The 26434-nt window shown below is 39.2% G+C and overlaps 1 protein-coding gene and 1 long non-coding RNA gene across 8 annotated transcripts in view; both read right to left on the bottom strand.

The window, feature by feature from the left end:
* Positions 1-26434, bottom strand: part of RPS6KA5 (ribosomal protein S6 kinase A5) — a 116343-nt gene that overhangs the window by 67086 nt on the left and 22823 nt on the right. For 3 of the 7 annotated variants that reach the window (XM_036427835.2, XM_036427912.2, XM_045572574.1), the window contains exons 2-3: positions 23750-23821; positions 9305-9523 (exon numbers count right to left, since the gene is read on the bottom strand). In XM_036427835.2, the coding sequence (XP_036283728.1) occupies positions 9305-9523; positions 23750-23821 (291 nt within the window). Of the gene's footprint in view, positions 1-9304; positions 9524-12021; positions 12096-20835; positions 20858-23749; positions 23822-25266; positions 25451-26434 lie in introns of those variants that run through there. The other 4 variants (XM_045572515.1, XM_045572596.1, XM_045572539.1 and 1 more) reach the window with 4 other exon arrangements.
* Positions 5077-7257, bottom strand: LOC118713559. The gene is made up of 2 exons (XR_004986317.2): positions 6332-7257; positions 5077-5725 (listed from the first exon to the last, which is right to left on the bottom strand). It is a non-coding gene; the product is annotated as an uncharacterized LOC118713559 (long non-coding RNA).

The following is a 26434-nucleotide window of genomic DNA, read 5'->3' as shown; positions in this document are numbered from 1 at the left end:
GATTGGCTGTAGCATAGGCTTCAGAGCACAAGGTGGGAGACAGTGAAAAAGGCTGAGGATGGCGTTTTGATGATATCCACTTCAAGTAAAATGGGAGGCTCTAAGCAGTGGAATGACCCAATCATGGCTATGTGTTAAGTAATTAAAATGTAATAGAAATTATGAACTGGAAAGGATAAGAGAGGTCAAAAACTGAACATCACAACCATCTAATTTTCTGCTATTAAAAATAATGATGCTGTTCCTGACACACCAAAGGGGACAATATACATGGGCTGAGCTATGTAGAGAAAAGAAATCACGTGTTCTTCCAAATACCAGCTATGAGATCTTGGCTACCTCTCTTGACTCCCTGAGCCCAGGGCACATCATTTGTAAAACAAAGATGGTAAACCATGCCTTGAAGGGTTGGATGAAGACTGAATGAAATGATGTATAGAAAATGCCAAGAGTGGTGCCTGATAACAAACAAGTATTATAAAACAATGAAAAGTATTTGCTACCTTCATCTCAAACTCCTCTGTAGCTCTGGAGTCTGGGATTTTCTGGCCCTCAACCAACTTTACTTAATATTGACATTCTCATTCTTATAATAATTAGAACAATAATAAAAACAACAAGAAAGCAATGCCACAAGAATCCCCCTTACACATACATTTTGTCCACTTGGGCAGGTAGAGATTAGCAGGACAGATTCCTGATACTGGATTGTTGAGTTACAACATACGTACATATCAAATCTTGATAACTGTTGCAATTTTTAATAAATGTTTTCCTCTAAATAGTTATAGTCATCTATATACCCTATCAACTGTGAATAAATGCCTTTAAAAAAAATGTTTTCAGCCAAAACCGGTTTGGCTCAGTGGATAGTGTCGGCCTGCAGACTGAAAGGTCCCAGGTTCCATTCCAGTCAAGGGCATGTACATTGGTTGCAGGCACATCCCCAGTGGGGGGTGTGCAAGAGGCAGCTAATCGATGTTTCTCTCACTGACGTTTCTAACTCTCTATCCCCCTCAATTCCACTCTGTGTAAAATCAATAAAATATATATTTAAAAAAATGTTTTCACTAACTCATTATCATTATCTTTCATCTTTACTAATCTGATTGGCATTTCTGGACAAAGAAATTCTAAAGGTGCAAAGGAAAGAAGAGAGAAAGATAATATATCAAGCAGTTGGACTTGAAATATTTTCAGTGGAAGTAAAGACTTACTCTGTTCCTAACTTAAGAACAGAAAGGGACCTTCCATCAATAGTCCACATTCATGACAACAATGATAAACAAATAAAGCTGATATGTTCTCAGAGGCTGTGAGGCACATTTCATCAATATGACTCTTCCAAAAAAGTTATCAAGTTATAATTATATTGAGATTTACTTACAGACCATACAGTGAAATACCTTACTAGGGTGCTTGCATAGACTACTGGTTTCTTGATTAAATTAAAAATGTTTTGTTATATGAAAATGATTATATATCAACTCTTTTATGTTTTGCTAAGTGATCTTTAAACAGAGAATGGCTCATAACCTATATCTATAAAAATGAATAGAAATAATTCCAACTGCCACATAAGATTGTCATGAGGATTAAATGACAATTTAATTGAGAGTTAATCCTTGGCCAGACAAGCACTAAATACTAATTGCATGGTGACTATTAGCTATTATTATTGATAACTGCTGCAAATGCAGACATCAATTACAATTTATAGAACTGAAAAATATTGCTAAGTTCAACTGCAATAATTTTAACATAAAATTCAAATTTATGGTATCCTGACTTAAGCTATTCTCTCAATACAAGCATAGATTTAAGGTTTTCTATAAAGCACTATTAGGGTCTAATTAGTTTTAATCAGTAGTAAGCTAAAGAAATTTCCTTACATAACTGAGATTTCAGTGCAACACTCAAGAGATATCTGGTTTTTATTCAAGTGCAATTAACTTGCTTTTAAAGATTTTTATGTGACAGTAGCTGGAGTGCCAGATGCAGCACTTTGATGCTGTGTCTCAGAAGCATAAAAATAACACAGAAATCACACAAATAATGTGAAATTTCAAAAACACATTATCTCTCTGATTTTCAAACACTACCATCCTTCCTAAATCCAGTATGTCCCATCCTTTCTTTCCGCCTCCTTTCATGGCAAAACTTCTTTAAAGAGTGGTCTGCATGTCTCATCTGATTACTTTCCTTACTTACCCTCTGTTCACTTCCTATTGCTGCTGTGACAAATGACTACAAACTTGGTGGCTTGAAGCAACACAAATTTATCATTTTATGCTATAGGTTAGAAGTGTGACATGCAAGTCACCAAGATAAAATCAGGATGCAGCAGAGCTGCATTTATTCTGTAAACTCTAAGAGAAAGTCTATTATTTTCTTGCCTTTTCCATCTTTAAAGAGGCTGCCTGCACTTTTTGGTTCATGGTCCCTTCCTTCATCTTCAAAATCAGCAATGACGGTTGAGTCACTTCTCACATTGCATCATTCTGACCTCTTCTGTAGTAGCATCTCCATCTGACTGTCCTCTCTGCCTTTCTCTTCTTCCTCTCTGAAGGACCACTGTGATTATGTTGGGTTCACTCAAGATAATCTAGAATAATCTCTTTCTTGTAAGGTGGTCAAGTGACTAGCAATTTTAATTCTACCTGCAACCTTAATTCTCATTTGTCATGTAACCCAATGCAGTCATAGGTTCTAAGAATTAGGATTACAATACCAGATTCTTTATTGTTCACTTAAAACAAACAAACAAAAAGAACAACATACGTTGTTAGTTGGTTAGTTTCAGCTGCTCAAGACCTCTACATATCTGACTTGATGTTGAATCAGAAGCCTCTCCATTGTTCATAGTTTTGTGTTTCTATTAACAGGTGAGGAAGTGACATACACTGGAGATACTGAGTTCAATAAACCTCCAAGGATTATTAAAAACTCTAGACATTACCTAAAGAGAAGTTTTTCATTAAATATGCAAAAGGATAACCATGGAAAGAGCTGGTTGATTTTCAAAGACTAGGTCTCGTTCATGCAAGCTCATGGAAATCAGCTGACAGGACAGGAAGTAGCAGAGTTAACTGACAGAAAGAAGGGCTAAAAGCTCTCCTGCTTTCAAGGAAGGAGTCTCTCTTCTGCTTTTACTCTTCAAAACTTAACTGATTTCCAGTAATACTCTGACTGACATCTGGTCATCTAACATTTGTATCACAAGTCTTCTCAGTTAGAATTTCTCTCTCTCATATTTCTTCCTATGGTGGCACCTTCCAAAGAGCTGTTATTAGCCCGAATTTCCTCTGGATTCGACCCCACCTCCACCCACGTGCACAAGTTAACTCGGTCTTCTTTTATTCTTATTTCCTACATATTTTTCTCTTCCTTCAGTCACGCCTCACATACATTCATTCCCACACTTTCTGGTTCTCATTTGCACCCCTCCTCCTCCTTCAGATCGCCTAAATCTCTTGATTGCTCCTTTTTCTTGTCTTGTATCAAAAGTACATGATGAACCATATACACCTGAAAGTAATTTCTTTTTAATGTTATGCCAAAGTCATCTTGAAGCATCCATCTTATATAAAAACTGCTGTTTGGAATTTTAATCCTGCTATTTGGCTTCTGTAAATGCTTGTTTGCTTAAATAATAAGGAAAATAAGACTACTCCCACTTCAGAGAGGCCATTAAACCTTCCCCGGATGAAATTATCAGTGCTGGCTCCTGGCCAGGCCTTTAGTTGAGGTCTCAAGGCCCCAGCACATAGGGCTCTTTAAGAACTGTCAAAGGGGGCCTGAAAGATCCCATATTTGGGAGACAAAGAAAGGTAAAAACATATAAATAGGGAAAATTCCTCCATATTGGGGCCCAGAATTTGTGGACCCGCACGTCATAAATGTAACTCCATCTCTCTAAGTATTGCTTGGTTCTTCTCTGGCTTTCTGTAACAATCTCACTTTTTTCCTTTCTGTTTTAGCTCAACAATCTAATAGCACCTCCTGCAAATGCCTCCCCGCTTATCAAAATCATTATAAATTTCTGACTAAGACATAAATTTACCAGTGTTGTGAATTAGTCATATTAACTTCAAAGCAAGGCAGGATCTCAGTTGCTGTCTGATTTGCTATATACAACAGACTGCAATGTATCATGAACCATTCCCTTGCCATCTCAGCAAGTATCCTCACCCGTGTAATTTTTGAGTTGAAATTAATATTCAAAAATGAAACTTCAATATAACTCACTGAGAGAATGATTCATGGTAGCAGAACTGTCTATGAGGCCAGGTGGCTGTTATAGTTATAATTGTGTGAAGTGTGTTTAACATTTAGCATTATATAATTCAATACCTAATATATTAATTTGTTATATTTAAGAGTGAATATTATACCTAGCAACTGTGTGAAGGCCCTACTAACTGGGTGAACGCCCCAGTAACTGTGTGAACCCCCTAGCAACTCCCACCTGGAACCAGAACCGTTACAAGCCTGAGACCCACTAAAGACCCATTGGTAACACCGAAGAAAGCAGGAGAACGCCCAGAAATCGGCTATAAAAGAAGCAAGGTTGGAGGCATCAACCAGAGACACCCAAAGGCTCCTCCACTGACAGTCGCTCTCCACTCCCTTCCTCCTTCCTGCCTGAAGCTCTGCTGGAGCTCCACGGAGCTCACCGTGAGCCGTGAACTGTGAGAGGCCTCGACCGACGCTGACCTGCAGCTGCAACAGTGTCCTGTGTGTGTCTGTCAGTGCAGATCTCCAGTGCAGGCTTGCTGAGTTCTGGAACCCACCAGGCCTTAGGTAAATAAACCATGTGTGATTCGTGCATTTAATTTTTGTCTCCTGTATTTAATTTATGCTCGGTCATTTTATTAAGAAGTACCTTGGTAACTCTGTATAAGTCCACTATGTGGCTGAGGAGCCCTTGGTCACCTGTGCATACATCCCTTGTGGAATAATTGGGACACAGACACACACACTAAAAGAGCTAGATGGACATATACTAATTATAGAGAGGAAAATATAACAAGGTAAATTATGGGTAGTAAACATAATTTTTTAACATTTTTTAAAAATATCTTTTACATGCATATAGATGCCTTTGTAGAAATAAAAGTTTTTTAAAATACCGTATTTGTTACAAAGGTCTATAGAGTTTGTTTATCCATTAGACAAAAAGATCAGCTGGGTCCCTGAAGAGCTCAGTAGTATCTAAATTCTTGCTATTAATCTCTACTAACACAGAAACCTGAATAAGGTCAGTCAAGCAATCTACCTTTAGAGACAGTTACAGGCTGAACTGTGTCCTCCTGCCCCCAATATCCACACATTGAAGCCCTAATCCCCAGGCCCTCAGAGTGTGACTGTATTTAGAGGCAAGGCCTTTAAAGAGGTAATTAAGTTATTAAAATGAGGCCCTTCCACCTGACTGGCGTCCTCATAAGAGGAACTCTGAACACAAAAACACCACCAGGGGTCTGAGTGCACCAAAGACCCACCACATGAAGAGGCAGCAAGAGGGTGGCCATCTGCGAGTCATGGGGAAAACCCTACAACAGACCCTTTCCCTGTGGTCCTCAAAAGAAACCATCCCTGCCGCATCTCGCTCTTGGACTTCTAGCCGCCAGACTGTGAGGAAATACATTTCTGCTGTTTAGCCACCCACAGTGATATTTTGTTATGGCAGCCCTAGCAGACTACCTAATGTACTTGAAAAAGTAACCTAAGAAGAGAAGCAGTCCAGAGATGGAAGACGCTGATGATACCTTGCCATACTAACAGACAGCAGCTGTGTGTCACTGAAGGATGCCCAGGACCAAACCAGAGAGGGTTGGACCTGCATTACCACCATCTGTCCACCACCCAGAACTGAAATATCATTGCTGACATGAACACATAAGGAACTGTTTGACATTGAAATTGGGTCTCAAAACAATTGTTGACCTAGAAAGAAACTCACTACAGACTGATTCATATGCCTTTCAGAATAACAATTATTGCTTGTCTCATTTTTGAGTCTTATAAGTATATTTCCAGTAGGACATGATCTCACTCATCTAGGGGAAATGGTGAACAACATAGACTGATAAACAAGAACAGACCCAGAGATAAGGAGCCATGGGTCAGATTGTTGGACCTCAAAGAGAGGGTAAGGATAAAAGGGAGAGATCAACCAAAGGACTTATGTGCACACATATGAGCCTAACCAGTGGTCAAGGACAATAGGGGTGTGGGGACATGAGTGGGGAGGATAGAGGGATTGGAATGCGGGGTTAAGGACAAATATATGATACCTTAATCAATAAAGAAATTAAAAAAAAAAAGTCACCTAGTGTGTCTTCTAAGCACAGCAAATAAAACCCACAAAAATGTGTATAATAAAGTCCTACTCTAGATTTCTGGCCATTTTTGCCTTTAAAGTAAAATAACAACTATAAACATACACAAAGAGAAATTACATTAAGCCTTATTAACCGATGTCACCCCAGTAAATTTAATAAAGAAAAGAAATTATATTGAACAACCTACGTGGATAGGAGGAGGGGCACGCTTTCTGGATGGGCTGCTTCACTTACAATGGAACATGTCTAATTGCGTTCTACTCTTGAGCTGGCACAAGAAATGGGTTTCCTTGTTTGTTTTGTATTTATTTACGGGCCACTGGCAAAGAACAAAACTACTGGAGAACCAAGAAATAAAAAGCAACATTATTAAGGACTATTGTTTTTAATCAAATACAAAATGTTTCATTCACCTACTTTTAAATTAAAAACGACACCATTTTCAATAAACAAACAAACAATTGAGTGTTTATGGTAAGAGAACAAAGAAGGCGGAGAGAGAAGCCCTGGAGTGGTGGTGGAGTCCAGGAGTTGGGGTTTAACATTTATGAGCTGGTTTATTGTGAAGGGAGAAGACCGAGCAGGGTAATCATTTCTGAACCAGCCCTCATGGACTCCCGAGGATTCCTGGGAAATTCTGGGAGGGTGAGGAACAGAAATAAACTGGCAGGGTTGGTGCCCTTGAGCTCAGATCTGAGCAGAGTGACCCAGTTCTATTTGTTTTCCATTTGAATGTTAGTGCTCTCACTTGAGAGAGGGTTCTGCAGCTAAAAATGTTTGAAACCATTGTATTAAAATGGTCTGTCCCCTACGATCTAAACATTCAGAAGGAAAGCATTTAAAAATCGGTAAAAAACATAGCTGAGCAGATACACTCAAGATGCAAAATGAAGTGCCATGTGACATTTACTTGCTGGAACAATAGGCAGATACAGTGAGTGGGGACTTGGACAGGACAGTAGAGACAGCAGCCTATCTATACTATCTAATATCTACACTAATAAAAGGGTAATATGCTAATTAGACTGGATAGACTGAACATCTTCTGGATGTCCTCTGGACAAAGCTGCAGTGGCTGCGAGGACTGAGAAGGGCCAGCAGTGATAGCAGCAGCGGGTAATGGGGGCGGCGCCTTCCCCTGATTGGCCCGGTCGCCTCCCACAGAGGAAGGCCAGAATGCAGCTTAAGCTGTCAGTAGGACATCCCCTAATGGCTACCATACTGTGAGAGGGGGCAGGCGAGGCTGAGGGACCCCACCCTCCAGGGAACAAATGTTCATGCACCGAGCCTATAGTCTGTCTATATAAAAGCCTAAGCTACTTTCCAAGCATTCAACCAGTAGCTATGATGCACAATGACCACCAGGGGGCAGACACTCAATGCACAGGCATGGAAACATGGAACAGACTGATGAATCTGAGGGAAAGGGGGAGGGGGACAAGAGATTAACCCAAGATCTTATATGCATACTACAGGCCCAGTGCACAGATTCGTGCACCAGTGGGGTCCCTTGGCCTGGCTTGTGGGGATCAGGCTGAAACTGGGTGGGGTCCCTCGGCCTGGCCTGCAGAGATCAGGCAGTTTTACCTGTCACAAATCCATGCACTGGGCCTCTAGTGTATGTATAAAAGACTCAGGATTGCCCTAGCTGGTTTGACTCAGTGAATACAGCATCGGCCTGCAGACTGAAGGGTCCTGGGTTCGATTCCAGTCAAGGGCACATGCTGGGATTTTGGACTCGATCCCAGTGGGAGGCATGCATGAGGCAGCTGATCAATGATTCTGTCATCATTAATGTTTCTATCTATCTTTCCCTCTCACTTCCTTTCTGAAATCAATAAAAACATATTTTTTTAAAAAGGATTCAGCATTGTAAGTCTATGGTAAACATTGCAAAATGAACCTGAAGTGTAACTTCATGAATCAAAAAGTAAATGAATACAGCTTAAGGCATCATTAATAAAACTATAATTTTCAAAATGAAAGCATTCAATAAAATTGCGAAAAATATATTTAAAAAATCAGTTTGTACTACCAATAATCAAGAGTACAGATAGCACTATTCAGCAAACTTTCATATGAATCAGACCTGAGTTCCAGTCTTCATTCTCAAACTTACACAACATATGTAACCTCAAAAAATGCAGCTTCCAGAACCTTCCACAGCATGAATGAGGGGATTTGGACAGTGTGTTGTGAGGGTTAGTGATGCTACAGATAACACCTGGCTAGTAGTGCTGGCACACTGCAGGCATCAAGAACAGGTAATACTTACAGAACATGGTGTGAATTCTGTCTCAATTCATCGTAGAATAGTTAGAAAAAGGAGGATCAAAATACACAAATGCAAGTTATCACAAGAATGGGACTGAAACTGTAACGGATGAAAGAGTCAGCGATGGCAGAGCGTGGCACTAGAAGCACGCCCTTTACTTCTAGCAGGAACAGAAAAGGGCGGAACACCTGCACAGCAGTCTAGCAGTACGTGCAGAGGACATTCCAAAGTTCCTGTACGCTCCAGGCCCTGGGAGAGGCAAGGATTCAGAATGTGGAAATGAGAGAAATAAAAGGGGTGACTGGGTAGCTTCTTTTCTTTCTTTTTTAAATTTTTTCCCAATTACTGATTTCCATGAGTATCCCTTTGTCAGTCCAAATCAGTATATTTCCTGAGAACTCCTGAAGCAGACACTGTGGCCCACTTCGCGGCTCACTGCCCAGGGAGGAGATGGCTCAGTGTTTCCTCTGATGAATAAAGGAGTGTGAGACAGAAGTAACATTCCTGCAGGTTGGGAGGTCCCAAATCCGGTGCAACTCAGGATATTCACGGAAATGCCACCACAAAGGGAAAAATGAAAGTTAAACTATTTGCTTCTCTTAAGTTCGAAATATGCTACCCTATGACTGCATTACAACACAAAGAAAGTGTTTCTGTAAAAAGTCTGATGACAAAGGACACTTACCTAAAATGAGATGAAGTTTGGTTGCTGTCTGGAAGGCATAGTGCAACGTCACCAAAAACGGCGACTGCCTGATGTGCTCCAGGACCTGTCGCTCCGTCCGCGTGTGCTCTGTGGTTTTGGCCTTTTGAACTATGGTTGCCTTTTTCAAAACCTTCATGGCATACAGCTTTCCAGCATCATGGCCACTTATTTTACGAACTAGAAATACTTTTCCATAAGCTGAAGAAGAAGAAAAACAAAAACAATTAAAATGCTACACAGGCAGATTGGTAAGTTAATGGAAGTTGAAAGTTACAATGCACTAAAAAGCACCTTTGAATGAAAAAGTATCCCTAGTACTGTTTCAAAGAGTTCTCTGACAGATTTCTTCAATGTTATGCCAACCATGTTTCTAAGTCTAACCCTCAGTATTTACATATCTAACCACTGCTGACAAAGTTATGCTTTCACTGCTACTGTTATTCTCTCCTCAGTATTTTTAGCTCTAGGAAACTAGCTTTATTATGGTCAATTAACCCCAATCCAATTCTGGGACAACTAGGACATTTCATAGCTCAGCTAAAACCTCTAGGTTTTGCTACTGATGTGAATGAATAAAAACAGTTCTTAATAAGGATCTCCTACACACACACACACACACACACACACCCCGAATCAAGTGCCTCTAGTATTGCTCTACACTCATTTTAAAAGTCTAAAGCAATATAAACTGACATTATATGAGCAAAAGAGATCTTCAGGTTAAAAACAAACATTAAAATATCTTACATTTCAAGCAATACTGAAGAAGCCCCTCTACATCCATGGGCAGTCATTTACAGTTTACTAGGTCAACCTCACCACATATTCCCTAAGTAAGGGCTCAGCTGGGTACATCTCTGAGAGGTACCACTCCTCTAGGTGAGGAAATGGGGCCCTATGGGCACTGTGCCTCTTGGGCAGAGCAGGGATCTGCATTTGTTTAGAGAAGGGGGGAGAGGGCTGGAAGAGGTGGGAGGAGGAAGGAGGAAGGGCAGGCAAAAATATCCTGAGAGGGAAGGGGTAGGTCCCCAAATCATCCCTCAAGGTATAATTGTTCTTCCCTTTTAAAAATGTAAACACCTCCTGGGATGGTTAAGCCCAATCCCGCTTTTGAAGTTAAAACTTTTAATGAGACCACTCTGGAGCCAGAGTTGTGACCCATACCGGTGCTTCCCAAGCTCTGCCCACACCCCTCCAGTATTGAGCACATAATTCTTCTCCAATCCACCCACTGGAATAAGAGAGCTTTCAAGGAAGGGCTCGTGTACCTGGATGTTATTCAGTTCAGTGCTTCGGGAACTATTTAGTACAGACACGTGTCCTAAAATGGATCAGTGAATGTAATACTCCTGAGAAGCAGGAAAACTATCACTTATTAAGGACTTGTCTATGCCAGGCTCTGTACAAACATATTCCATGTATAGAGCCATGTAATCCTCAGAACAGCCAATGTGCTTTCAGTAATTCCGCTTTATAGATGAGCAAATGGGTTCAAAATACTCAAGGAATTGGCCCAAAGACTTGATAAGAAGTGGCAGAACCCACTCAATTGCAGCAAGTGTTATGCCAGAGACCATGTTCAGCATAAATGAAGAAAAAAATAATCCCTCACAAATACTAGAAATCAGATTCTCTGGATTGTAGTAAAATCAACACCATGAACACATTCTGGAATACAGAAAAAGTTCACAAAACGTTTGTGTCTCATTACAAATGAAATAATTACAGATTGAGATTTCAGTAAGTCAGAAGTGAATCAAAAAGAGAAAACACAACCCTAACAAATTAACTTCAAGTATAAAAATGGAAAAGCTCATCTGTGCAGAGTATTGAAAGGAAGGTAAAATCTTTATAATGAAGTGTTTATCTTCCATGGAGCAGTCACTTACAAACTCAGGAGCAAGTCTTCAACTGGTATGGGGCCTCTGTGTGTCCCACATACACAGCACCCAACCTCAGTTCCAGCCCCCAGGACTGATGCTCTCCTCTCCCTTGGTAAGACTCACTGCCACACACTGCATGCCTGTAATTAGCTCACAGTGCACTTCTGTCCCCATGCAATTCAGTCATGCTTCAAATCAGTCACTGACACTCACTGTCCTGCCTGTTTATGCCTGCTGCATACGTTATTATTATAATTTAACTAACTATTACATAACCACTGAAATGTAAATGTGAAAGAGAAAATTGAGGTTGAATACTTTGGATGAACTAGATAAAAGCAAGATAATTCAAAAGAACTGCTAGAAAGTTAGGTGTGGGTCAAATAAGTATAAAAGGCATGGGGGGAAATTATGAAAATCTAAAAGAATTTTGTACTCAGACTACTTCAAATGTGGCTGGTTCTCACTCTACTTTAAAGAATTGAAAACTTAACTTTAGTGGGGTTTATACAAAACAAACCATTGTTTAAGAATCTAGTCTTGAAGAACAGGTGTTGTGCCTACATCCAAAGACTGGCAAGTGAATTTATCCATTTTAAAACATTTTTTCCATTTTACCCAACATTTCTTGATTAACCACAAGTACCAATCATGTCATGTGAAAGTTTGCACTAACAAAGGGATCATTCATATTCGTACTGCTGAAATTCATCCCCCTCATCCTTCCAAATAACTTGTTAAAGGTTGACTCAGTCATCAACCATACTAGCTGTGCCTCTCAGCTTGCTTTCCCACTCAGTCTGGCAAACATACCTTTTTGTGCTGTCATCTAAATTGCTGATAAAAATATAACCTTTCCTGTCCAGCAGAGTGGCTCAGTTGGTTGAGTGTCGTCCTGTGCACCGAAAGGTTGCCGGCTCAATTCCTAGTCAGGGCACACACATGGGTTGCAGGTTCAGTCCCCGGTGGGGGCATGTAATGGAAGGCAACTAACTGATAGATATTCCTCTCATGTCGATCTGTCGATCTGTCGATCTCTCTCTCTCTCTCTCTCTCTCTCTCTCTCTCCCCTCAGCATGTCCTTGGATGAGAATTAAAAATAATAATGATAATAATACTAAAATAACCCTTTCAGCTCAAAACAGTTGATTTCCTATTGCTGTTAAAGAGAATCCTTAATATAACGTAAACTATCTGGCTTCTACCTACCCTCTCCCCATCTACTCATCATCTCATTGAGCTAATTTCTTCAGCCATCCAGCTTCCTGACTTCCCAGACTAGTAGTACAAGTCCCCTGATTTTATGCTCTCCTAACACCATGCATTCTCTCTCACAGAAATTAACAGAAACATTAGTTCTCATGTATTTGCATGATTGCTTCATTATCTAACTTCTACTGGGGTGTAAATTCCACAAAATGATGTACTTGACTGATTTTACCCACTTTTTATCATTAGCAAGTAACATTGAAGCTGGCAAGTCACGGAAACTCAATGTTGAATGCATGAAAAAACAAAAACAAAAACAAAAAATTTGAACAAACAAGCTAACAAAAAGGAAAAGGCCAAAGAAACAGCTCTGTGAACATAGAGCCAAATACCCTCTTCTCGGCTGACAATTTTGACACAAAGGTGAAGAAACTAGCAATGCAGAGCCTCAGTACAGAGCTATTGCTAGCTAATTCTTTCCCTGTACGGAAGGAACAATATGGTTCCTGGCAATATCTCCTGGTGAAAGTGAACTCAGGAACCCTAGCTGTCCCCGTGTCAGAACAGGAAAAAAAAATAGTGACATCCACATATGGCCACTGCTTTCTCATCTGCCACAATGATGTGAGAAGGAATGAGAATGCTTGGCCGCACCCCCTTGTCATGTATAACTGAACTTGAGGAAAGAGTTCTATCTTTCCACATGCGGTATGTCCTGACCACTGACAATCAATCCACCTGCCCCCCTCCGTCTTCCCTCATCGAATTTCATGCAGTGCAAGACATCAGTGTCAGGAATGAAACCAAATAAGAAATACACCCCCTGGAACTTTACATGTCACTTGTCCTGCCCTTGGAAACTGGTGTCCTTATTAACAGGCCAGCTGAACATGTATGGACAGTAATGCTAGAATAGCATATATCAAGCTCCTGTAAAACCACCACCCTCGAAAGGATTCTCCACAAAACAGCTCATCCCAGCGATACTGCCACACAATCAAAACTGAGAGTTCAATGGTGAAACTGACCATAACCTGGAGCTTCTAAAGACTCATCTGAAACATCCCATCAATCAGACCTCAGCAGCACTGCTCTCCACCCCAGTGATTCTCTGCAAGCTACCCTGTGTACAGACAGACCAACAGGGAGCACCTTACCGGGACAACAGGAGTAGCTAAGGAAGACTTTACTCAGAAAGACTCTAGTAAATTGAGGTTTAATCTTCTGTGTGACAATTTTTAGAGACTACATAAAATAAAATTAGTTTTTTTCCAAGAATATCTCTGGATCTTTTGTAAAAAGTGCTGTCCTCATAGTAATGTCCATGGCTATGGGAGCCATTTGATAACCGCAGTGCTTGTTAAAGTCTCTGTAGACCATTTTTTCAAACTTTGGGCCATGACCCAACAGTGGATGATGTTATTAATTTAGTGGTTCCAACCAGCATTTTAAAAACTAAAAGAGAACAGAGTATACTGAAGGTGTTTAATGACACTTCTCTTTATATAGAGAGTTTTAGTGCACAAATTTGTGCATGGGTGGGCTCCCTCAACCTGGACAATGGGGGGCCAGCTGGGGCCAACTGGGCCACAGGAGGTTGACCAGGGGGGAGGGGCCACGGGATGCTGGCTGTGTGAGTGCAATGACCACCAGAGGGCAGATCCTGCTTTGAGCATCTCCCCCTGGTGGTCAGGGTGCATCATAGCGAACAGTCGTTCAATCTGTTGTCTGCTTAGGCATATATATGTATATGTATATGTATATGTATATGTATATGTATATGTACATGTACATGTACATGTATATATGTATATATATAAGCCTAAGCTTTTATATATATATATATATAAAAGCCTAAGCTTTTATATATATTTGTACATACATGTACATACATGTACATTTGTACATAAATGTACATTTGCATATATGTATATATGCAAATGTACATATATGCAAATGCATATGTACATATGAACATGAACAAGTCTGAACGCATGGGAAGAAAGAAAAAGAGGGCAATATAGGATAATGACTAAAAATAGACTGGTGCCAGACTGCCTGGGTTTGAATCCTAGATGTGCTATTTAGAAACTGTGTGACCTTGAGCAAAATAGTTAAGGTGATTGTCTCAATTTCCTCATTAGGGACAGTAACAGTTCCTCCATCATTGTTTTGGGGATTAAATAAATTAATATAGACATCTACAGTAAGTCCTGGCAGATAATAAACACTATGTAAGTGTCAGTGGAAAAAAGTTTGTGTCTGTATGTCTATACACATATTTAATAAACACACACACTGAATTGCCGCATAAAAATGTACCTGTTTCATCCAATGAATAATAATCAGAAAAGCTTGAAAGCTATTCACATACCTTTCCTTTAAAATATATATATTACATAAGCCAAAGAATTTTCCCTTTATATTCACCTCTTCTAACCTCAGAGTTAAATTTAAGACTCAGTAACAATGACTATCTCATTCCAGGTGTCTACATCTATTTCACTTTCTCTTCTTTTTATTTTTTTAGTTTCCTTTTCCTTTCCTATCTTTGAAAACGTTACTAAATCTCTTTGAAAATGAGTAAATTTCAAAACACATTTAAAATAAAATGTACCTGACTTTACAAATTATCAAAGCAAAGCACTAATTCCTAAATTCCTTTACACAATGGATATCTTAATTAGAAACTAAATTCCAAATATTAAAAAAATAACAATTAAACTAAATATTTCAACATAATTTTAAAACAAAAAAAGGAGACTTTGAGTCATTTAATATAACTATTATTTTTAGCCACTGTTTGCCAGGATTTGTAAAACCACAAAAACAAAATTTCTAAGATTAATCAAAGTAAGCTGATTACAATAGATTAATCCTCTAATACAGTGGTTGGCAAACTGCGGCTCTCGAGTTGTGGTTTGCCCTCTGTTGACTTTGCCAACCACTGTTCTAATACAAAAGATAAAGATGTGAGTGCAAAATATGCTTAAGAAAAGTTGCTAAAAATAAACCAACCAGATAGAGTAAATGCATATGAAATCATGGACAGTATTTTTTTATTTTATTTAAAATATGTATTTTATTGAGTTTTTACAGAGAGGAAGAGAGAAGGATAGAGAGTTAGAAACATCGATGAGAGAGAATCATTGACTAGCTGCCTCCTGCACAGCCCCTACTGGGGATGTGCCTGCAACCAAGGTACATGCCCTTGACCGGAATCGAACCTGGGACCTTTCAGTCTGCAGGCCAACGCTCTATCCACTGAGCCAAACCAGTTTCGGCAAAATCATGGGCAGTAATTTTTGTGAAAGAGACTAAAATGAGTCCATTGCTTTGAGCATAAACACATCCTCTAAGATATATAATAATGAAAACTTGGAAATCACATAATGAAAGTATCAGTATTCTAGATTTAATCAGATTTTAGTTTCTAAATTAACCAAGGGCCACTGGATTCATTCTTTAATGGTCAAAAATAGTTGTACAGCTGAATGAGGAATATAAATCAGCACGTTTTCTCATGAAAAATAACAGCTTTTAAAAAAGGATTTAGTATGTAAGAAGGTTGAAAATTTAAAAAAAATTGTTACAGGATTAACTATGAATTCAATATTGCATTAGCTTGAATATTCAAAGACTGATTGCATAATAACCTTCTAGATTCATGAAAATGATAGGCCATTTCTTAACCACAACCTCCAATGACTTGAAAACTAAAGATTCTGGTCCAGTAGGAAAGAAGAAAAAGCCACAAAGGAAATGGCGTCCTACTCTGAGGTCCACACTTGGAAATGACTACCCTGGATCTGATCACCAGAAGATTTTACTAAAAGAAAATACAGAAAAACAAGGGAACAAGGACGACTAAGAAGTACATTCACAAATCATCCTCTGGTTATATCTAACTAAGCTGTTTGCCTAGCTAAACAGTTATGTCTTAATGGTCTGTGTTAACGACCATCTCCAATAGATGCAAATGGTGCCCTGCCAAGTAGCACCTTGACAGGCTGGTGCACACATACTGCTTCTAATCGCCACAGCTGTCCTCTGCACAGCCTCACCCGAGAGGGTACAGCCACCATTCCCTACACACCCCAGCCAAGCAACCTACAGCCAATGACTAACATGGGTACAAAAGGCTTGCCTCCTCACTCTTGCTCTGAAACTTCCCATAGGTTCTGACTGAATGGAGACCCCAGCTGAGACCACATGCTGCTTAGGCTCTTCCCCTGCCCTGATTCCTACAATAAATCACATGCACCACAACCCTGTCCCGGGCTTGGCTTCTAATGGACAATTCAGTAATACACTGAACTGAATTTATACTAGGGAGACAATATCAACCAACATCATCATATGGAATCACCTTTTGATTATGGCATAAAACATCACACACTTTTAACCTCTCTGATTCCCATACATACTGTAGGCTCACACTGAAGCATAGGGCATAGTGGGTATGCACAGATGCAAAATTATAAACACTTTTGAATGGCAATTTTGACAATTTAATGAATATATGCTTTTAAAGGTACTATTTTTAATAGGGATACTTTCCAAACATCTAAAAGAATAAAATGACAAATGATGACTAAGTCATCATACTTTTTTAAAACAGTCTTCTACATTTACATAACTCAACCCAAGTTTTTCCCTCTATCACTACCAAAAAGTAGCTGTCTTTAAGTTGCCCTAGTCATGGGCAATGTCTAGCACCCTCTAGTGGCAAGTTACCAGGAGAACTAGAATTACGTGTTATTTAATAAAACATTTTTTGAAAAGTGTGCAGTAAGAACAAAAACATTTTTTAAAGGATACCCTGTCAGGGATGATTTTCATAGAGTCTGGGACCAATGAGTAAAGAGAACATTTCTTTCTATCTTTTTTAATATGTATTTTATTGATTTTTTACAGAGAGGAAGGAAGAGGAATAGACAGTTAGAAACATCGATGAGAGGGAAACATCAACCAGCTGCCTCCTGCACACCCCAAACTGGGGATGAGCCCGCAACCAATGTACATGGCTCTTGACCTGAATCGAGCCTGGGACCTTTGAGTCTGCAGACCAACGCTCTATCCACTGAGTCAAACCAGTTTCGGCAAGAGAACATTTCAAAGATGGCCCTCGAGACTGGGGTGAGCAACCCACAGGATAGTCTACTAGACAAGTATTTCCACAGAACAGTTTGCAAGATCTGCTGTAGATTAGGTGACAAAAAAACAAAATAAAATAACAACCCCTACATGATAAGAAAAAAGTGACCTTCTTACGAGGGCACAGGGACTGAGGCACAAACGGTTACTGCTCATTAGACATTACAGGAGGCATGGCATTTTGAATTTCTATATTCTGCCAAGGTTTCATAAACCCAGAAATAATTCTATGTTAAACAGAGACCAGGTTAATATTACTCAACTTGCAATTTTTTATGTAATACATATATTTTACATGTTCACTACTCTATCTCAGTACCCAAAACAATTCTTGCCTCTTGATAAATACATATGAAAGAAGAATTCCAACAGCAGTGGGAATGGACTGAGAGGTTTTAAATAGAGAAGTGACATGCACTTAAGAAGGATCTTTAAAAAGATCACGCTGGCTGTTGTGTGGAGAATGGATTAGGAAAGACCAGCTTGAAACATGGGAGATCTTTTGCTGGCTGCACTTCCCTTCTGCTGGATATATTTTAGGTTAATAAGATATTTGCTAAGAAATGACATTCACGTACAAAGTAAGTGAATCTGAGGCCTTGGTGGTGCGTTACATTAGCTCTTTCAGAAACATGGCTTCTTTCCCTTACAGCTATGTAAATAGCTAACGTTTACATCGCATTTATTATGTGTCAAGCAATCTAAATGCTTTATTATACATTGTATGTACATTTTAGCATAAGACTGTTAACCCAAAATACAAAAAGGTTAAGAACCTAAAATGTTTGAATAGTTAAGAGAAGACAAAGTATAAGAAAAAAAAATACACTTTCATTTGACATGTTATTTTTAAGGTCATTTATAAATCAACTTCTTGGAAATTATAATAAAATTTCAACATGTCATTTATAAAACATTTTTGTTAGATTTTTATTATGAGAAATATAACTTTAGCCGCGGCCAGTGTGGCTCAGTTGTTGGAGTGTCGTCCTGTACAACAAAAGGTGGCAGGTTTGATTCCCAGTCAGGGCACACACTTAGGTTGCAGGCTTGATCCCTGTCAGGGCACATGTGAGAGGCAACAGATCGATGTTTCTCTCTTTTTCTCTCTCTCTCTCCCTTACTTTTTCTAAGGTTAATTAAAAAAATAAATTAATTAATTAAAAAAAAAAATATATATATAGCCCTGACTGGCTTGGCTCAGTGGATACAGCATCAGCCTGCGGACTGAAGGGTCCCAGGTTCAATTCTGGTCAAGGGCATGTACCTTGGTTTTGGGCACATCCCCAGTAGGGGGTGTGCAGGAGACAGCTGATGGATGTTTTTCTCTCATCAATGTTTCTAACTCTCTATCCCTCTCCCTTCCTCTCTGTAAAAAAAAATCAATAAATTATTTTTTTTAAAAGAGAGAACTATAACTAGTTGAAATTACTCCCAGATATGCTAACAGTGATTATATGAAATAACTAATAACCTATCTTTATGAATAATTCCTAAATCATTTTTATTTTTCTAATTTAGGGTACAACTTTATGGAGGAGTTCCCTGTACAATAAATAACCACAACTGATAGTTATCTAGCAACTGACAATTCATATCCATTATCTTATTAATCTTGTAACAACATTGTGAGATAGGAATTTAGGCTCACAGAGTTCATGTGATGTTTCAAGGAAGGCAAGTAGGCAATGATAATGTCAAGATTCAAACCTGAGACTTCTAGGTCATCCTCAATACCCAAGAACCTCACAACCAAAACTGGGAGGAGAAACCAACCCCGCTGCCCCTTTGCAGTCACATGGCAAATTTTCCTTTTTGTCATAATGACCAAAGATCTCCAAAGTATAGATCATGTATAATGAATAAAAAAATTCAAAGATAATACTAAATTCTTTTAGTTGAGAACTTCATGCTCCATTTCATTAAGCATCAGAATTAGTAATAATGCACACAATGGGTATGTTTAAAGATTTCCTCTATACTTAGATGTCTCAAAGAAAGAAAAATGGCCAAAAGAAAGCTGCAGAAATAAAAATAGAACTGTCATTCCCACCAATAATCCAAATTTCATCATGAAACAAAATAATTTTAAAAGATGAACCAAAGATATTTCCTGGATGTGGGAGTATCAACCATAAGAATAACGCCAGAGATAAGAGCATAAATTATATACTTGGTAGACTTATACTTCATACTGTTATGGATATGGGGATGGGACAGGGCAATAGAGTTAAAAAAAATTACAGGAGTGATCTTAAATGCTTACCATCTGGAAGAAAAATAGCAAATGTGAAGGAAATATAAAGAGAACCACTCAGTGCTATTTTTTTAAAAAGATTTTTAAAATTGATTTTTAGAGAGAAGAAGGAAGAGGAGAGAAACAAACATCAATGTGAGAGCAGAAACACTTATGGGCTGCCTCCTGCACGCCCCTATTGGAGATCAAGCCTAAAACCCGGGCATGTGCCCTGAATAGGAATAGAACTGGCAACTTTTCAGTGCATAGGAGGACCATGCCCAACCAGCTGAGCCACACTGACCATGGCAGTGCTGCATTTTCAGTGGCACAATTAAGAGACTGAAGCAATCTGGGCAGGATTTTGATGGGCAGAAAAGAAGAGGAGTAGGAAAATGAGAGAACAAGACAAGGTCGGGCATCAGAGGATGGGAAAGTACACATAATTGTGGGGGAGTGAGGAAAATTAACTGAACTAGAAAGTAAGCAGAATATGATGGTAACTGGAGAAAAGACAGGAGAAAACAGAGCTAAGCCTGAAAGCAAGCCAAGAATTTGGACTTGAGCCCTGGCCGGTGTGACTCCATTGGCTGGGTGTAATCCAATGCATCAAAAGGTTGCCGGATCTGTTCCCAGTCAGGGCACATGCCAGGGGTTGGAGGGGTCAATCCCTGGGGTCACTCTCATAGTGATGTTTCTATCTCACTCTCCCTTCCTCTCTAAGAAAATAAAAATCTTTAAAAAGATTGTGAACTTGCCCTAGCTGGTTTCACTCAGTGGGTTCCCCTCCTGGGTTCGATTCGGGTCAAGGGAAGGTTTTTTTTTTTTTTATTAAATTATTATCTTTGTACATATACCATTGCCCCCCCCCCCATATATGCCTTCCCTCCCCAGAGTTTTCTGTCCATTGGTTGTACTTATATGCATGTATATAAGTCCTTCGGTTGATCTCTTATCTCCCCCAGCTCTCCCTAACCTCCCCGCTATAATTTGACAGTCTGCTTGTTGCTTTAAGGGGCACGTACTTTGGTTGCAGACTCTCCTCCAGCCTGGGCCCTGGTTGGGGCTCATGCGGGAGGCAACCAATCAATATGTTTCTCTTACATCGATGTTTCTCTCTGTCTTTCCTTCTCTCTTCCACTCTCCCTAAAAATGATGGAAAAAATATCCTCAGGGGAAGATTAACAATAAAAGATTTTTGGACCTGAATAATTAACTGGGAAAAAATGGCACTGTGAGTTCTGAAAACAGGAGAACAGAGCAATAATGTTGAGTTTTGATGTGGCTGCATATTATTTTATAACAGGATATATGTATAAAGTACAGGCAGTCCTCGGGTTGCGTAGAACTCGATGTACATCGTTTAGTAGTTATGCTGCCATCAACCATTTACTTGTAAAAGAAAAAAAAAAAAAAGCTCCATCATTTCGATGTATGTACATATGTGCTTTTGTTTTTTATTATTTATTTGCCACAAGTAAAGGTCAGGAATTATTATTTTCTTTTAAAAATTTTTACTGTTTCACTTCATTACTGCTGTGTATGTGCTCCATGTGAGTGACGTAAGTGCTTATGTGGGTGAGTTCCGACTTACGGTGAAAATCACATTATGTCGCGCCGTAGGAACAGATCTCCGACATAACCCGAGGGCCTACTGTACATAAAATGGAAGAGGAAACTTGCAGGAAGGCAGACCAGTTAAGAGAACGCTAAAAACAATGCATACATAAGGTAATATGAGTGATGGCACTAGGGACAGAAATGAAAAGGTTATTCTAAGCGTTATTTCGATGGAAAAAATTATAAGATTCTGTGGAAAACAAAATGAAAAAGGTCAAAATAGAGAAGAATCAAGTTATTTCCAAGTCTCTTGCTTCGGAAACTGATCAACCAATTAGTGATAGGCCAAAAGAAACAAATAAATCAATACTCTGAGAAAAGGACAATTATTTTTCATGAACATTACATGCATTTAAGTATCACATCAAAAAGTAAACATTTTCTATTCCAATATTCCACAAAGTCTTCAAGATATTGGATGAATAGCATTTTTTCTAGTGTAAAATTTATCAGAAGTGTTTTTAGTTTCACTTCCATAGAAAACCTGACATGACACAAAGACTTCTATTATTCTAAATAATGCTATAAAAAATTATCTTAAAAAGGTAATGAAACTGAAGATCAGTGGTGAAATATTTGAATAAAAATTAATACTTTATTAAATTAATAATAAAAGTTTCCACCCACTCCATTTAGTCATCAAAACTGTGATTTTAAATATAGGAATACCTACAGTGACATTTCATAATTATCCCATCGTCTTTAAGCAAGTATACTGCAGGTGACAAAGAAGAGGAACAGTATCTGTGGCTAACAGTAGACGAATTATAAATAGAACAGCAGAGAAGCATAAAATGGAAATATAAAAGTAAAATATTATTGGTAAACTCTTTCCTCACCTCTGAAGAATTACCTTTAAGACCTGTGAGCAAACCATTCAAAAAATTGAGGTAGATAATGAGACAAAGCACTAAATGTGTTTGAATGGAAATACACACGAGGCTGGATTTTACAAATTTTATATTAAACTGGCCTATAATATTCCTTCTTCACACTCTCTTTATCTGTTTTTTGGAATCAGAGTTATATTACTGACCTCAAACAATAAATTGGAGGAAATAATCCAACTTTTTCTGTTCTCTGAGTTTGTAGAAGATTAAAATTATCTATGTCTCTAATGTTTGGCAGAACTCATTCTTAAAACTGTATCAAGTGTTTTCTATTAGGAAGACTTGCTTACTGACCAATTTCAGAGATTTTTTTTTTTACATACGTACACACATGTAGATATTGACATACATAATTTTTTAATATTATGGAAATGGTATATTGTACATTCTCTTAACTTACTACATTATGACAGCTTTTAAAAATGTTAGTAAATACAGATCTTTCAATATTACTGTACTAACTAGAGGTATGGTGCATGAAATTCATGCATGGGGGGCGGGGGGAAGGAGTCACCTCAGCCCAGTCTGCACCCTCTCCAATCCAGGATCCCTCAGGGAATGTCCAACTGCCAGTAGTCGGACATCCCTCTTGAAATCCAGGACCATTGGCTTCTAACCGTTCACCTGCCTGCCTGCCTGATTACCCCTACCACCTCTGCCTGCCGGCCTGATTACCCCTAACTGCTCCCCTGCCTGACCACCCCTAACTACTCCCCTGACTGCCTGATCACCCCTAACTGTTCCCCATCTACCCTGATCACGCCTAACTGCTCCCCTGCCTGACCACCCCTAACTTCTCACCTGCCAGCCTGGTCGCCCCTAACCGCCTCTGCCTCAGCTCTGCCACCATGGCTTTGTCCAGAAGGACATCTGGATGGATGTCCAGAAGACATCTGATCTAATTAGCATAATACCCTTTTATTAATATAGATTATTAGTTTAGATTATAAAACATACAGATCCATGTTCCATTTAACCAAATTGATATTGTTAGGCTTCTAAAGGGTCTTGAGCTTTTCATTATTCAAAATATGATCACTGAAAATCAATAAAGTTGAGGATTGAATGAGTCAATTAGTATAAAGCACTTAATGGAGTACTTGGCAAGTAACAAATTCTCTATAAATGTTAATGATTTCTTTAATATCGTCTCTTAGGTAAACATTGAATTAATTTACATTCCCAATAGCAGGGTAAAAGAGATTGATTTTTCTAAATCCCTACTAATTCTTTCAAATTCTGCCTTTTGTATTTCTTCTATGAATCATTGTTCAGGTTCTTTGACAGCTCTGTTGAATTCCTTATGCTTTTTAAAGTTCAACTGATTTCTATACTGGAAATATCCTTTGACACAGGAATAACAAGTACTTTTTTTTCCACAAAAAAAAAAAAAAAAAAAAAAAAAAAAAAGAATTAGCTCAAAACTTACCTCCAGTTCCTAGGACTTTCAGGAGCTCAAAATTTTCAATCCCCACCTTCTCTGCATGTCCTGTTAAATTTGCTAAAAAACAAAGAGGAAAAAAAGAAATAATTAAAGGGATCAGCAACAGGAGGTGGTTCCACAAGGGCTTCTGAGACACCAGCAATGTTTTATTTCTTAAATTGAGTGGTTAAAACTATGTTCACTTTATAATTGACCAGAGGCCTGGTGCACGAAAATTCATGCACTGGGGGATAAAGGGTGAGGTCCCTCATCCTAGCCTGTGCCCGCTCCCAGTCCGGAGCCTTTGGGAAATGTCCAACTGACAGCAGTCAGAAATCCTTAGCACTGCCACAGAGGCACTTGGTCACCCCCAACTGCCCTCCCTTGCCAGTTTGGTCCCCCTCTCTCACCCCCCAACTGTGTTCCCTTGCCAGCCTGGTCGTCCCAAACTGCCCTCCCTTGCCAGCCTGGTCCCACAAATGACCAACCCTGCAGGCCTAGTCACCCCCAACTGCCCTCCCTTGCTGGCCTGGTCACCCCCACTGCCCTCCCCTGCTGGCTTTGTCACCTCCAACTGCCCTTCCCTGCTGGCCTGGTCATCCCAAACTGCCCTCCCTTGCCAGCCTGGTCCCACAACTGATCAACCCTGCAGGCCTAGTCACCCCCAACCGTCCTCCCTTGCAGGCCTAGGTCCCCCCCCACACCCAACTGTCCTCCCCTATAGGCCTGATTGCCCCCAACTGCTCTCACTTGCAGGCCTGGTCCCTCCCAACTGCCCTCCTCTGCAGGCCATCTTATAGCGGTCATCTTGTGTCCACATGGGGACTGCCGTCTTTGACCACATGGAAATGGCCAACTTCTGTGTTCGAGTGATGGTCAATTTGCATACTACTCTTTTATTAGATAAGATGTCTCTAACTATTCACAGTTCTCTTATAGTTAATACTGTACAATTTTATTTAAAATATAGAAGCATCACAATCATCCTTTATGGAACAGTTGTTATCTTATATAATAAATCCTAATATGCAAATCAACCAAATGGCGGAATGACTGGTCACTATGAAACACACTGACCACCAGGGGGCAGACGCTCAACACAGGAGCTGTCTCTAGTGGTCTGTATACTCTCACTTAGCCAGAAGCCGGGCTCACCGCTGGCAAGTGCAATGGCAGTGGCGGAAACCTTTCCTGCCTCCACTGCAGGGGGGTGGTAAGGAGTGAGGAGTCCCAGACTGCGAGAGCCCCAAACTTCTAGAGGGATGTCTGACTGCCAGCTTAGGCCCGATGGGGATCAGGCCTAAGCCAGAAGGTGGACATTCCCAAGGGGTCCCAGACTGTGAGAGGGCACAGGCCAGGCTGAGGGAGACCTCCCAATCCAGTGCATGAATTTCATGCACCATGTCTCTAGCACATTATATAGAATGATAGCATATTTTAAATGTTACACATTGCATAAGACAAAGTCAAAAGTTTTGGTTATATGATACAATTTATAAAGAAATTAAGAGGAAAGATTAGACTTTTGCAGTTCTGCAGGTATTTATCATTTTCTGGTGATCTTTTTCTTTCAAGAATCCAAAATTCCATCTGGTATCACTCTTCCTCAACCTTGAAGAACTTCTTTTGACATTTCTTGCAGTGCAGAAATATCTGAGTTTTCTTTTATGTGAAAAAGTTTTCTTATCCTCATTTAAAAAAATTTTGAGATATAATTCACATACTATTAAATTCATCCTTTTAAGGTACAATAATTCAGTTTTGTGCTTTTTCTTTTTTTTTTTTTTCTTCAGTATATTCACAAGGTTGTGCCATCATCACCACTATCTAATTCTGGAATCATCTTGATACTTAAAGGATATTTCCTTTTAATACAGAATTCTGAATTGACAGGTTTTTTTTTCTTTTCTTCTAGAACTCTACATAAACATGTTCTTCCATTTACTTTTGGCCTCCATAGTTGCTGAGGTGAAATCATTCATTAAATGGGTCCTTGCTCCTGTTAGAAATGTGTCTTTTCTCTTACTGCTTCCAACCTTTGCTCTTTATCTTTGGCTTTCAACAGTTTTGCCCTAATGTGACTTGATGTGAACTTCTTTGGGTTCACTGAGTCTGGTATTTATTGAGCATTATTATACCTGTACATTTCTGGTTTTCATCAAACTTGGGAAATGTTCAAAATGTGTTTTCTACCCCATTGTCTCCTCTCCTTCTCAAATTCCATTTACATATATGTTGGATTGATATTACCTAAGAGGTCCCTGAAACTCTATATTCATTCCTTCCCCACCCTCCAATATATTTTCTCTGTTCTTCACATTAATTCCTGTTGTTCTATCTTCGAGTTCAGGTACTTTTCCTTCTGAAATGTTAAATCCATACAGTGAATTTTTAATCTCAAATATTGTATTTTTCATTTCTAAAACTTTCATCTGATTTTTTTTCATTGTTTCTATTTATCTGATTTATTTTTTTTCATTCACTGACAGCATGTTGTTTTTCTTCATTGAGGATATTGTAAGAGCTGCTTTAAAATTCTTGTCTCTTATTGCCAATATCTCATTCATCTCAGGGTAGGGCTCAGTTGATTTTCTTTCCTCTTGGGATATGTTCCATTTTCTTAATTCTTCATATGTAGGGCAATTTTGGATTGGACCCTTAACATTATAAATGTTTATTTGTGAAGACTCT

The sequence above is a fragment of the Pipistrellus kuhlii genome, unplaced genomic scaffold (assembly GCF_014108245.1).
Source record: "Pipistrellus kuhlii isolate mPipKuh1 unplaced genomic scaffold, mPipKuh1.p scaffold_m20_p_1, whole genome shotgun sequence".
In the NCBI taxonomy this organism is placed as follows: Eukaryota; Metazoa; Chordata; class Mammalia; order Chiroptera; family Vespertilionidae; genus Pipistrellus; species Pipistrellus kuhlii.
The sequence above is the reverse complement of the archived record's forward strand: the minus strand, read 5'-3'. Positions and strand labels throughout refer to the sequence as shown.